The sequence below is a fragment of the Ornithodoros turicata genome, chromosome 2, assembly GCF_037126465.1.
Source record: "Ornithodoros turicata isolate Travis chromosome 2, ASM3712646v1, whole genome shotgun sequence".
NCBI lineage: Eukaryota > Metazoa > Arthropoda > Arachnida > Ixodida > Argasidae > Ornithodoros > Ornithodoros turicata.
Window position 1 is genome coordinate 144,546,684 of NC_088202.1, and position 14,859 is coordinate 144,561,542.

The following is a 14,859-nucleotide window of genomic DNA, read 5'->3' on the forward strand; positions in this document are numbered from 1 at the left end:
TCCATCTCGCTTTTGTTGCCAAGTTTTCAGAGTCTGACACGTTTATTTTTGTCTGTTCGGTAAATATTTCGGACAAGCGGTTCTCTTACTGACGACATGTGCAAATCAGCTCTCAAACCACAGCCCAGTCGGAATACAGCATTCGTTCTTCCCTCTACCGGATCAACACCAAAAGAAGCCGCCGCACAAGCGCTGGATTTCGAGACATCGCTCATACTTGGAATCTTTCCCGAAGACGTAATATGGAACAGAACGAAGGTGATATATACGCCTTTCTCGGCGTCACTTTTTTTTTTTTTGCATCACCATTCGTCACCTTCCACTGAAACACGTTTCATTTCTGTATCCTTTTTTTTTTTTTTTTGCTTATTTCGAATTCCTGTATTTCGAACATTCAACATCCGTTCTTGCGTTTGTATGTGTCATATTCGGTGTGTGCATCCTACGGCATTACATTTTGCCGCAGACGAGAATCCCTCTATAGACGCGCGGAAAGATCTCTCCCCTGTGAAGTGAAAAACTTTAGCCTCTTATCATTCCATGTTTCGGCGAAAACGTATTTATCGTCGTTGCAGAATCATGCGTAGATTATGTGCGCCCGAATAGAATTTTCGTAAACATCAAACATCGTTTCCAAACTGACATGAGGGAAGGGAAGTCTGTGAAAGGTGCTCGCAATATCGGTGTCTGTCAGCGCAGAGGAACTAGGATGAGAGTCACGTTGCTTAGAAATTGCAGCGATTGAAATTAAACTGTACTGTCGAGCCTGATGATGATGGTGACGATGGTGGTGGTGCGCTCTAAGAAAAAAAAAGGAGTACTTTTACTCCTTTTGGGGACTAAATGCATTGCCACAAAAAAATAGTCCCTTTCGGGAGTAAATGAATGTTACAGAGTGGAGACTGCATTTCACGCGCTGTTGTAAGAGTCCCAAGCACATAATTTGTGTGCATGCATGAAAATACTTTGAAGCAAACCGTCCACCGTGATATATCGAGTGATATAAAATCTTGCGACATACATAGGGCACAATTTGCGAAGAAAGATGCGCTAACTGTTTCTTACTCTGTGTGGCTGGAAAATTGCTACGTTGGCTGAGTTACACAGCCTTATGCCGTTCAAATTGACCAAGGGCACATATTTATGTAGACTGTAGCATTCAGGAGACCATTCGCGAAGTTCAGCGACAATTTGCAGTCCTGGGGAGAAAATGTCGGGACTGAATGTCGGGTTAGGGGAGTAAAATGGGGAGTAATTTTCAGACTAGGGGAGTAGAAGCTGCGATTACTCCCCGTTTTACTCCTTTTTTTATTAGAGTGTCGCAGCGAGGAAAAACAGGGACGGAAATGAATGGAGCGTCGGTATGAAGATAAGAAGAAATATAAGAACACGACGGAAATCCAGCAGATAATCGAATCTGTTCGGTTTCCTTTTATTCGTGCCGAAGCTGAGGACAAATTAAACGCTGGGAAGCAGTATACACTCTAAGAAAAAAGGAGTAAAACGGGGAGTAATTGCAGCTTCTACTCCCCTAGATTGCAATTACTCCCCATTTTAGTCCCCTAACCCGACATTTAGTAACGACATTTACTCCCCAGGACTGCCAATTGTTACTGAACTTCGCGAATGGTCTCCTGAATGCAACAGTCTACGTAAATATGTGCCCTTGGTCAATCTGAGCGGCATAAGGCTGTATAACTAAGACAACGTAGCAATATTCCAACCACACAGAGTAAGAAACAGTTAGCGCATCTTTCTCCGCATATTGTGCCCTATGTCTGGCGCAAGATTTTAAATCACGCGATATATATCACGGTTGACGGTTTGCTTCAAAGTATTTTCATGCATGCACACGAGTTATGTACTTCGGACTCTTACAACTGCGTGGGAAATGCAGTTTACACTCTGTGACATTCATTTACTCCCGTGCATTTACTCCCGAAAGGGACTATTTTTTGTGACAACGCATTTAGTCCCCAAAAGGAGTAAAAGTACTCCTTTTTTTCTTAGAGCGCACCTGTGTGCTCTGAGCGTTTCCTGTATTTTGCGTACAGACTGTTATAATATCGGTACAGTTCTCCAGAGACGCATACTCGCTCCCCTGTCTCTTATCCCCCCCTCCCCCCTGCTAAACCCTTTCCATTACTGTGCGTCGCTACACATTCCATAGCCACTGCTGCTTCGCAGTGGTAACACAGAAGAAAAAGATAATGAAGCGGGAAGGCAAGGAACTCAAGCAGCACATCATCTCATCTTGGCCCAAAATTGACCGGATATCGGCGATATACTAGTCTAATATTGGTTCAGTATAGTGGAGCAGTGTCTCCGATATCGAGCCAACGTTGAACAAATATATTTTGCTGCTTGGGAAAAGATCCTCAAGTCAACGCAGTGCCTATGGTGCTGGAAACCTCGGGTCATTCTTTTTTTTTTTTTTTTTTTCAGTCCCGAGATTTCAGGGTTTTACAGCGACAGCAGTTAGTGCCTCTTTCCCCGAGATCACGGCGCCGTTCGCAGAAGGAAAAGCGAACACAGTATAGTGAGGACGACGACGACGACGACGACGACAACGACACATACATTGTATGATGGTGAGGTTGGCGATTCACCGCCGCTGAGGCGACAATGTTATAGCGAATTCGGGTGGTCATTTCGTAGCAAAACGGCTGAGCGCTCGGAAATTGCTAGGTCGGCGACCGAGCTGGATCACGTGACCGTTGCCACCCGAACATGATTGCTAGGGATCTAGCGATTTTAGGTACTTGGATCACGCTAGGGGCGTCGCGGTCGCAAGTCTTCGAGTTCTGTCGTCTGCTAAACCACGTCATTTCAACATGCGGGCCAATGAGGGCACTCGCCACCGTTGCAGTTCAGATGTGACGACACCGGATACAGTTGAGCAATCTGCTGCTCGATCGTTTTGAGACCGGGCAAAAAAAGTGCTAGCTAGCAAATTCCGAGCGCTCGGAAAGCGCCACGCGAACATGAGAGATTTGCTTCATTTTGACCAAGCGAACATGACTGCTCGAGATCTGGCAAAACAAGTTGCTCCGAAATGACCACCCGAATTCGCCATTAGTAGCCCGCCCTAATGTTAGCATGGCACTTGTAATAACAATAATTGGCAGTTTACACGTAACGTGAGTCTGCCCACAATGGTGTGGCTACAGGCTGCACGTGTCGCAGCGTAGGACTGCGGATAATTTCGGGGTTTCGAAAGAAAAAGTAACAGAGAGTATACTGGAGGCCATAAGGCTAGACGACTTTCCTACTGAAAGCTTGTGCCGAACTTAGTTTACTTACCTGCCACAGTGGCGCTGTCTACGTGCCCCGGAATGATGGCGATGTTGTTGGCACTGTTCCTATTGCGATATACCGGGATGTGCGTAATTAGCTGACGATTTTAGCAGAATAGGAGAAAAAAAAGGGGAACACGTTGCACTATATAAGCACGTTACACGTCTTGGAGATTAATTCGAACTCAAACATAGGCCAACACAAAGTTATACTAACTGATAAGTCGCCACTAACCAAAAATGACGTATTTCAAGTGGTCACCGCGTGATGCTACGCAGCATTGAAGTCTTGGTCAGAAGTTTAACATCACACGCATCAAGACCTCCTGTCAAGTGCTCGTTCGATCCACAGCTTCAGGTCCCCCATGGTCGCTGGTTTAGTGCGGTAAACGGTTTCTTATTCCGCGCGACCTTATTTCGTCAATTTGTTCCTTATAAGCCATCGGGGGACTGCGGTTCCCCATGCTATTCCCAAGGACTACCCCACTTTCAGAAGTGATGGCTCAGACTGGCAGCCGAGACTGGAGAGGTGACCCAGGTTTGAATTGGGGACCGGCTTTACTGATTCTCTGCGCTGTTTTCCCTGGGTTTTCCTTAGGCGCTTTAAAGGAGTACAGAGGGCCATCCCAAAAAATTTCATATATAGACATCTGATGAAAGTGTGTGTATCATTATACCGAATAGCGCGAAAGGTTTTGATGTGTGCAATTTGTTTCCCAGAAAAAAACTCACGTAAGCATAGCTCCGCGCCTTCACCCTTAACTCGCCACTCCAGCTATAACGAGGATGAGGAGGTATGATGGCACGTCACCGATGACGGCATAAGGAGACTCGTTCTGGTTTGCCGGTCAGTGGGGGTCAGCGCCTTGTCTCTTTGCCGCCGTAAACCTGTTTTGCCAGTTTTCCCGGAGAATTGGGGATAGAAGAAGCGGTCGAAGCATTACCGAGGCAAGGAGAAGGGCTTTGTCAGAACCCCGAACAGCCGAGTAGCAGACGACAGCGGAGTAGCAGACAACATTTCTCTAGACCAATCAGCGAGCGTCATCCTTATAGCGTCAGCGCGAGGTTCCAGGCAGATCACAGGCTGGTACTGCTCTTCACCACCGTTGCGCACGGTCGCTTTTAGCGGCGTATTTTAAATTCAATTTCTGCGAAAATTATGACTCTGTGGTGTAAATTACTTCGCATGGTGCATCTTACTGGCCTACTTAACAGTTTTATAGGAAGAAAACTGGGTGTTAAAAATGACTTCTGTGCTACTTTAAGACACGTGCCGGCACAGTCACCTGTGAAGTCGGCCTAGGGTGCACGATCCCCCCAGAGTAATATGCTGGCAGGCAGACCGCTCGGAAATAGCACGCCACGAGCACTGAGCGAAGCAGCTTTTCTGGCTCGCGAGGTGGAATTCTCCTTTGCGCACTAGGATTGCACTTGTTGTATTTGTGCCAATATGTGTCCTGGACTTGTAATCCTAATATCTACTCCTCATGACTTTTTTTCGAGACCTCCCATGTTCCTTTAAGACCTCTAGTATACATGTAGGACTGGATTACACTTAAATACTATAGATGATGCTTCATGAAAAATGAGCCAAAGTTTAAAAATAGGATGATTCATCGCACACCAAAATGACGGACTGCATAGTGTTACCAGTGGTATGAGGATACTGAAACTATTTTCTGTTTTATAATTAATTAATTAGTTAAAATAATTTGTCCGTTTTTTTTTTAAATAAGGATTAGAGCCAAAATATCAATGAGAAAGTTGTAGCGGGCGAAAGAACGACATGAAATCCATGGATTGGAACTTTGTACCTTTAACCGGTCCTTTTTTCTCGGCTCCAACGACTAGCTTTCTGGTTTGAAATAAATCGACGTGGGACCTGTCGCACACGTGCGAGAAGCGCCGAAACACAGCGCTCTCTAGCGTCCTGCTATCGAACGAAGGCTAGTCACAGTTCTCTTGACGTTTGGACAATATGGCGTAACATTTTGGCTCGGCATTGACTCCTGGCGAGTCTACAACAGGTCCCGCGTCGGTTTATTTTTTTTTTTTTTTTTGCAAACCCGAAAGTTTGTCTTTGGAGCTGGAAAAAAAAGGATCCGTTAGAGGTACAAAGTTGCAACCAACGAGGTTTCGTGTCGTTTTATTGCCCGCTACAACTTTCTCATTGACATTTTGGTTCTAATCCTTATAATTAAAAAAACAACGACAAATTCATTACAAAACAAAAATAGTTTGAGTATCCTCATACCAGTGGTAACACTATGCAGTCCGTCTTTGTGGTGTACGATGAACCATTCTATTGTTAAACTTTGGCTGATTTTTCGTGAAACACTCTGTATGAATACTACTCGTAATAGTCGCACTACTGTTACTCGTAATAGTGCTACCAGTCGTATTTCCTTTTTAGGGGTTATTGTCAGGAAGCTTCTACCGCTTGAACCCAAAAGATCCTTTCCCACATTAAAAAGTCATTCCACAGGCCCTACCAGAGTAACTGGAAGCTACATTTTACAAATGCTTTCATCAAAAGTGATATTTACTTACAGTTACAAGTAATTTTCGACAAAAAGTAACATAGTTACTGGAACTAGTAAACAAGTAACTATTTACAGGTACGAGTTGCATGTGACCTACTTCGTACCGAAGCATGGATAGGCCACTAATGTTTTTGAGAAGCGCCTCTCCGCGTGAAGTCGACTTCTCCCAACGCATAGCGAAACAACATGGAACAGGAACGAGAAATGAGTGACGTCCGCAATCTGACGAGAAACATTCCCTTAACAAACCTTTCGCAAAACGGTTCCTTCTTGAGCGCTCATAGAAGGCCGCGTTTCTCGGAATAACGTAATTCCATCCAATCAGGGTAAGCAGCATGCACGCAGCACTTTCCTGAACAGCTGAGAACCCTGAAGAGTTGTTCAAAAAAGATTTAGGAAGGTTTCCGAATGCTCGCCTTCTGTAGAGGGCGGATATAACGAACCACAGACAACTGGCGTGCAACGGCACTTCTTCAATACAGCCTCATTATAACGGTACAGTTTGCTGCGCGTGTGAGTTCTCGCATGATTCTAAGCGGATTCCAGGAAGGCGCTCGCGTCGGTATTTTTGACTCGCGAAGAAAAGAAATAAAGAGAAACATGTTCACTGTAGAATGTCAAATGGTCCCGGGCAGCTGTGTTTTAGGGGTGTTAGGATTGATAGGGGTGATAGGATAGGGTGTTAGGATTTTAGGGGTGTTAGGAGGGGTGACTAGGGCTGTTTTAGGGGTGTTAGGATGTAGATAGGATGGGTTAGGTGAAGTGAGGACACCTTAGGTCAGGTGTCGTTCAGCTGTCACAAACATACCGAGGAAGCTGCGACAGTAGTTTGTCTGTGCGCAGGTGAGAAACATCACGTGACCAAGTGTCTCACATGGCAGCAATAGGCGCGTATTGGCAGACCGATATGGTTCTCCGCGTTGGAACCACAGAAGACACCGCGTGTGCCAAACCTTGAGCTGTTTGTTGTTACCTATAGAGTCATTAAATAGGGAACAGGGTGGCGACACTTATAGCCACGCCGACGAGCGAGGCCGCCATCTTGAGTCCCGCGCGGCTGCGTCGCCTAGCAACGGGACGCCAATCTCGCCATTCACCGCTGGAGAACAACGCGCTGTCGACGGTTTTGGATGGAGGGGACTCAACATGGACGGAAGGGGACACCACGTGACACGATCAGCCCAATCGCGAACACGGAACGGCAGCTCCGGCGCGGAAAACGAATGTGAAAGCGTTACCACCTCATTTGGGAGAGGGACCAATGAGGTCGCTGCACGGACAATAGGTGAGAGCGGGAAAGTTGGGAGCTGTGTAGACAGCTGACCTACTTGCATAGCGTATACATTCAAGCAACAGACTTACAGCTAGTCCATAAATGAAATGCACCACATTGATAGACGCAGAAAGGTTTGCTACCGAAAATAATAATGTCTCAGTTTTGTGTTTCTGATGGTGTTTCTGTTTCCTGTTGGTGCTATGATATTACCGAACGATCCCCCTGTTTTTCTGGAGAATGAAAAAGTCGACTTTTTGTTTTCGTTTTTATTTCTGCGCTTATTAATGCACCGGTTTCGACGTGTGCTGAACAGTTGCAGATTCTCATGTGTACCAGATTGGATTGCTTAATAGTCTTAATGAATTCCCCCCATGGCTTTCGAAGCTCTAAGACTAATAAAAATATCAGTATTTACGCTCAACATTTTGTTTCCAAACGTTTAAATGAAATATGGGAAAGTCACAGGCAGGCTTCAAGATTATCTCTGCTCACCGCTGGGCACCTCTTCGGTATAGTGCCAGCTGCATGCCTTGCAAAAGACGCAGGAATTGGATACATCTGACATCTCTTTTAGGTAGTCGCATTCATTTTTCGCATTTCTTTTTTCTTTTACACTTTCATTATTGAAAACAATGCGAAATCTCACAATTGCCCGTCCACTAGCAAGTTCCTTCAGATGAGCCATGTGTAGCTTGGCTGGATAAGACCGTGACAAGCACTAGCCACCAAAAGTGTGGCAATGTCCACCAGCACGAACTCATGAATTGAGTTTCCATAATCGTTACCGCGCTTTTGTATTTCCTCGACTTTTTCGTATCGCTTTCCGGTAATGGAGTCAAAGATACTTTCGTTTCCCTTTCGATTTTCGTTTCCCGCGCAATTAAGGAAGCTAAGGTTTCTCCTTTCCGTCACCGTTTCCGGTAACAAACCTTATGAACAAGTGGCACTTCTCAGATAGGATGATCCCTGTAACTGGGGTGCCTGAATAGTAGCTCCCTCTGTCGGAGCAAGGGGACTAAGCACTCTGCCAGTAACCATCGTCATCTTCTTCACAAACCAACGGACGCGTGCACCATTCCAGCTAGCCCAGCAAACGTTCTTCTCAGCGCCACATCCTTTCACCGCAAACATGTCAGGTATTTCGTCGACTGCATATCTCACCGATGACCGCCATCCCATCGACGCAGAGTACGAACCGTTCGATCAAGGATCCTCAGCTTACCCTATGGCACGTTACCGACCGGAAGCATACCGGGCCTTCTCGGACCGTGTGTACCCTTACCAGGCATTTTATCACGCTCCAGCGCGGTTCGCGACACGTCCTGTAGAGTACCTGCACGCCGTTCCACGGCGCTACCAGCAGAAAACACGTTTCGTTCTTCCATCCAGCGAAGAGTTCGAAGAGCCGCCTTCCCTCGCAACAGCCTCAGCGGCCTCCTCGCTGGAGCAAGCTCAGGAAGCAGACGTGTATCAGCACGTTACAGACGAAGACGCCCGGCTTGAGCACACCACTACGGAACGGGCTAAATGGCAGTGCGGAACCCTCAGCTTGTCGTTCCTTCTCCTCTCTCTCGTCTTACTTCTTGTCCTTCTCCTTTTGGGAGTATCCAATATGATTGTGCGCGGAGAAGGAGAATATCAAGATGGTGGGAACGTCTTTTTGCTCTTCAAAAAGTTACCGCTGTTCTCGAATACGCGCAGCAACGCCAACACTACCGCAGCGACATCCGAGACGAAGAAGATACCGACGTGCGTATCCGACGGCTGTGATGCTGAAAGACGGTCCCCCGGTGGAAACCTCAACTACTCGGTGGATCCCTGCAGTAACTTTTATTCCCACGTATGTCCCGCGAATTGGTACGGCGACAATGGAACTCTGGATACGTACGTGTCTCGAGCAACTGGCACGGTCCTGCGTCACCTATGGGACTATTTGAGCGACGACTACGTCAACATCTCGTCAGCTTCGTTCGTGGGGCACGCTGCCTTTCTCGCTCGTGGCTGCATGAAGAAACGAAAGGACGTCTCTGAATGGATCGCATTTCGCGACATACTGTCAGACCTTGGGATACCAGGATGGCCCTACCATAATAACCTGCCGAATGTAAGCCCCCAGGACGTCGCCAGGGTTACGGATAAGCTGTTAGGAACGTCCACTCTCGTGACGGTCCTGCTTCGCCAAGGATCATGGGAGAATGAAATGGGGATCTACGTGGACTCGCCGCCTATATTTCTGCGACGTTTTGTGACGCTTGAAGCGACAGAGGGATTTATGACGTATAGTGAATTTGTTTATAAGGTGTTATCTCTCGGAAAAAGAGCTCCTCGTGAGACGCGTGACCTTGCGTCCGAGATAGTGAAACTGGAAGAGATGATGGCAGAGGCTGCAGCTCCTTCGAGTCGAAGCGTACCAATAATTCATGCTACTAGACCGGTGGGTGCATTCAAGAACTTGCGAAACTGGAACTGGCTGCGGTACCTCACGTACTTTACCGAAGGAACCCCTGGCGTTTCTTTGGCAAACATTGCGATTCTCGACCGAAACTACATTGATCAGCTGGCCATCATCTTGCCCGATGTTCGCCGACGAACGCTAATTAACTACATTGGCTATCTACTGCTAATACGTATATCTCCTCTTCTTCCCGACGACGAGGTAAACTTCATAGCTCCTGTAAGCCACGCAATCAAACTAACAACCGGTGGCTCAGCTCGGCTTGCGGCCTGTATGTTCATGCTGGAGCGAATCCATCCATTGGGTGTCCGAATGTTGACGTGGTCGGCAATGATGAGAAAAAGCCAATCGTTTGACCGGGATGAAGACAAACTAGTGGATATCTTCAGAGGGCTGCAAGATGCCGCACGCTCGGAAATGAAACGAGCTGCTCATTCGGCACCGTGGTTGACTACGAACGAGTCTCGTATCGTGGCACTTCAGATTGATCGCATGAAGATAGAGGTGTTGCCTGTGAGGGAAGAAGAGACCTTGTCTACCTCAACTTTTCCTGCAGTTCCTGAAGAACAGGGGCCGATGATTGCGGCGTACTACAAGTTGGCTCGCTTCTTGCGCACGAAATACTGGGCAGGTGCCGACCCAACGCAGTTCCAGGAACCCATGACGCCATCAGAGTCTGTATTTCGCCCCGGGTTCTCTTATGATCCGCAGCGCAGCGCCATCCTGCTCTCGCCTGCTACCGTAGCCTTCGCCGCTAAAGCTAATCGTTTATCTGATGCAGCGTCGATACCTCTTGTTCTAGCTCCGCTGGTGCGAGGTATGTTTGCCACGATCGACGCACGCGGCAGCACTGTTGGCGCCGACGGGGCGACACACAAATTGCTATCAACTCACTCGCGGGGCGTTTTCCTGTCGCGTTCGTGGTGCATTCAGGGAGCGTTCCTTGAGAGTTCGAAGACACTCATCAACAATGGCCCCGACGAATCGTCGTTCCTGTACGAGAACGTTGCTGATGTCGCCATCGTAGAACCACTGTACAATATCTTTCTGAAGCTCGCACGAAACGAGGACGTGCCGAATGTCACTCCAGGTGTGTCGAAGCAGAGGGCCTTTTTCGTGAATTACGCGTGGATGTTTTGCGAGCCTGTTCACACTGAAAGTTACGTGAAGCAGCAGCTTCGATATAAGACATCGGTCCCGGGAAGGTTCAGGGTGAACTTACCGCTCAAGAGGTTCGGAAGTTTCGCGAAGGTGTTCGACTGCGCGCCTGGTTCGCGAATGAATCCCCGGCGTTCTTGCACGTTCTGGTGAAAAACATGCTGAATGATTTTTCAAACATTAAATAGGCCTGCATCACACCGGTCTTTGTATCTTTCAAGGACAGACAGGAGCCACTTGCAATATTGCGTTCCCTTTAATTATGTGGTACTCGAGTATTATGCATGTACCACAGAACGTGCTACGCGGCAGAATCTGCAAGCGGGTGTGCGTGCGCAGAGTTGAAGGTGTCGTAAAAAGAAAATTGCTATTTGCCTCGCTTGTAATGTAATAGCCGTAGCGTTCGTAATAGAGTCAACTCTGGAAGCAAATCTCGTCTGCAGTTACACCGAAGCTTAATACAATATTGTAAGTTACTGTATCCTAGTGTATGATTCTTGACATAACCAAAATAAAAATTAAAAAACCTAAGACAAAGACAACGGAGCGAACACCGAAAGCCCCAACTTGACAGTAAACCGCGTTTACATGAACTCGACAGGAGCGAGTCTGATTGAGTCAACTCGGTCACATCAACGCTGTCGGGTCGAGTTGACACCGAGTCGAGTCGAGCTGAGTCAACCCGACGTCGGCGGTGGGTTGACTCGCTCGACTCGACATGTACATAGGTGCATGTAAACGCTATCGGTGAGAGTCGGGCACTGGCTTCGCTTGTACCGGTTTAGGTTCAGGCTCGCCAAGTACCTTTTAAAACAGGTCAGGTGCCTCAAGGACACCACTGGCGCAAATCTAGGCGCACAGACCAGATTGAAGGAATAGAAAACTGATAGGTGGTTAGGGAAACTTGTTACTTGACCTTGTGGTGTCGCCCGCGTCGCCGGTAGGCTGGGCAGGTAATGGTAATGGTACCGCGATGTTATACGTTACGCTAGGCAATGCCTCTCCCTCCTTCTCTACGTGGACATTAAAGAGTCAGTATCCGTCTGCTACTGCGATTCACCGTTCTGCGAATTCAAGAACCCGAAAATGACTGCAGTTCACCTGGAACCTGCAGACCTTCATATTTAGACAAAAAAAGTGCGAGGCGCTTTCCAGAAAACCAGTCTTCATAAAGATTGAGACCGTTTTGCTCTTTATTTCCAAGTTTTCCCATTTAGTAGGCAGGGTCTTTCAATCACAACTCGCAGACGACGGAGGTTCGTCTTCATGGCCACGGTACCGCTGAAGGCAGGTTCGTGATTGGCTGCCGCCGTAGAAAACACCGTCCTGATTCGCGTCACGTCGTCGAGTAAGCAGGCTCTCTCTATCTATGTGGTGTTGGCCGCGGTAGCCCGCCATAGCCGCGACCAGACTGGCTGGTGGATTGGATTAGATGTCGAGATCATGTTTCGGTTTCGGTTCCACAGCACTGGTCCTCTGGGGCATCGGGTGGTGGTGATGGTGATAGGGCTTGCCGTTGTCGGCCTCACGTAGGTGGGCAACGTCACGACTCACGCCCTGGGGGAATGTGCGTCCTGGGCCGACATATGTCTGAAAGCGTCTGAGGAAAACCCAGGAAAAACCCCAGACAGCACAGCCGGCACCGGGATTCGAACCCGGGTACCTCCCATCGGGCATCGGGAGCGGTTTGATCGGTATGCTCTTGCTTCTGCTCTTCTCTGGGCCCTATCCCACGACAGGATGAGTCGCTTGCTGTGGTTGATGGTGTGCTCATCGCATGCCGTGTTCAAGCCTATAGAGCCGTTTCTTTTTGCTTAGTCTGCAGATTTCTTGTCGTTTCTAGTGCTCTGCAGTCGATTAAAATAGCTAGCATGTTGTGTTTCCTGTGCTGATTAGTAGGGAGCCTGCGTGTGCTTGAAACAGTAAACCACTTCCTTTGTCTACCCTGTTGAAGATTTCGGGCGCTGGGCAAGTTTTATGCTGGCCATATAGACATAGAGGGTCAGACTATTCTTTTCTTTTTCTTTTTTATTACAGAAGAGAGTGATATCGCTTCCTCCACTGTATTCATCTCTTTCTGGATCATCTTGCACCACTGATGGTCGGATTTTGCGGTGCTCTGTTTCGTTTCGGAGCTGTAGATTTTGTCGATCTGGGTGGTTCTTTTTATCCAATTTATCCGTACGCCCTTATATCGGATATATCGGAACAGGCGGGTCATGAAGGCATTGCGGGATCCATGGATTAGTCTCCCTATAGGTAGTGAGCCTTTGATCTAGCTTCCCGATAGCCAAACGGGGACCACCCCATTTCGCCTTCGATAGTGACGTTAGGGGTGGCGAATGAATCTTGTAAGAGCCATCTTCCAATTTCTCCTTGTTGTCTCTCTAGATGCTCCAATGCAGGGATGGGCAAAGATAAATTTTTCTAGTATTTAAATATAAATACAAAATATTTTGTTGAAAGGGGTATTTAAATACTCTTCATAAATACTTTTCAATGTGAGTATTTAAACACAAAATATAAATACAGTATTTAAATGCCGTAACTACTACCATAAATACTGTGAGGAAGATGGCATCTGGAATTACAGACATAATGAAAAATAACAACAAATCAGCAAGCAACAATAACATTTATTTGTTAAGTTATCATAACGATTTTAATAGTAGAACTTTCTACACGACTGCATCTTTTAGGCATCGTCTGTTCGGCCGTAGAATCAAATTCTCAAAGAGAACAGCCTCTCCTTAAATATAATTATAAATACATTTTTCTAGTCTGTATTTACTGTATACCAAATATAAATACACGTATTTATATACACGTTTATATATATATATTTATATACACACGTACATTTAAATACACGTATTTATATTTTAAATAGTATTTTAGTATATTAGTAGTATTTAGTATTATTATTATTATTATTATTTAGTATTATTAGTAGTATTTTAGTATTTAGTATTGTGATTGTCGTGTTTTTTTTTATATGTATCCTTTTCCTATTGTCCCCCCCCCCTTATGTAATGCCATAGCAATGGCACTTAAGGTATATAAATAAATAATTACGATGTATTTAAATACTGCCCATCCCTGCTCCATTGTACGTCGCCTGAAACGTGGCACTTCATTTGCGTAAGTCGCTGCTACTGTTGAAGCCGTCCCACGTGATAATGGTGGTAGGAATGCCTGGCTAGGTGTCAGGTGTAACATTTCTTCTTGTTTAGTTCCTTGATAATGTTCTCTTCGCGTTGTTGGCGGTTGTCCCTCTTGTTTTCGAGTAGCACTCCAAGATGTGTGTATGATGCGGCGTAGGATATATTCTCGTGTCTTCTAGGAATACTGCAGGCAGCCTTCTGTCGTCGCCGATCTTGATTACGTTGGATTTTTCATTACTGAATTTCATGCCTTCTAATTGTGCTCTCCTGGGGCAGATGTCAAGCAGGTGTTGTAGGTGGGTCGAGTCGTCTGCTATCAGCACAATGTCATCTGCGAAAACTATTGTGTGCGCTGATTGTGGTTTCTTCTGTAGTGCTTTCGGCTCACCGTGTTTTGAGGTGGATTCCTTTCTTTGAGTTTTCCAATTCTAAGAGTAGGTCGGCTCGTCTCGCCGCGGGGTGTCGCCGCGATCGCCTCCCATTCGAACGGGTTCATGCAAAGAGCGTCGGGTCGAGTCGAACAACTCGACTCGACAGTGAACCCGGCCCACTTTGTCGAATTCATATATATAGTGGCACGTATTGTAGATTTATTGCACCCGTTAACTGCGTTATTAGCATGTAACAGAACAAGAATGCAAATCAGATTATCTCCTTCTTGATGGTGTATAGCAACAATCAATGCTTATAAAAAGGGCACACAAACCTCCCTTAAAATGCGGTTCACCAAACAACCAGCATCTTCTAAGGTACTGCCGACTCTCAGCGGCACTTGTTGTTACCTTGTGCTGTTATGAATTATATGTCTACGTACAACGATAACAAGGCGCCACACAACAGTCGTCCAATGGTCGGTAGGATTTCTAACTAGTTGATTGAGCTACTGCGAGCACATGACAGTTGCGGTTATAGTCTGTGTAGGGCTAAAAAAATTCAGTGAAACAAGTGGTGTATCTACGAAAGAAAG

At 46.6% G+C, this 14,859-nt stretch overlaps 1 protein-coding gene across 1 annotated transcript; it reads left to right on the forward strand.

Moving 5' to 3' along the window:
• Nucleotides 1-8,244: 8,244 nt before the first annotated feature.
• LOC135385116 (neprilysin-2-like) lies at nt 8,245-10,881 on the forward strand. Its single transcript, XM_064614292.1, has one exon. It carries the CDS (start codon nt 8,245-8,247, stop codon nt 10,879-10,881), a length of 2,637 nt encoding a protein of 878 aa, XP_064470362.1.
• The last annotated feature ends 3,978 nt before the right edge of the window (nt 10,882-14,859 follow it).

What these genes read in the sequence shown, in the direction of transcription:
- LOC135385116 (XM_064614292.1), top strand. Translation starts at nt 8,245, where the DNA reads ATGTCAGGTATTTCGTCGACTGCATATCTCACCGATGACCGCCATCCC.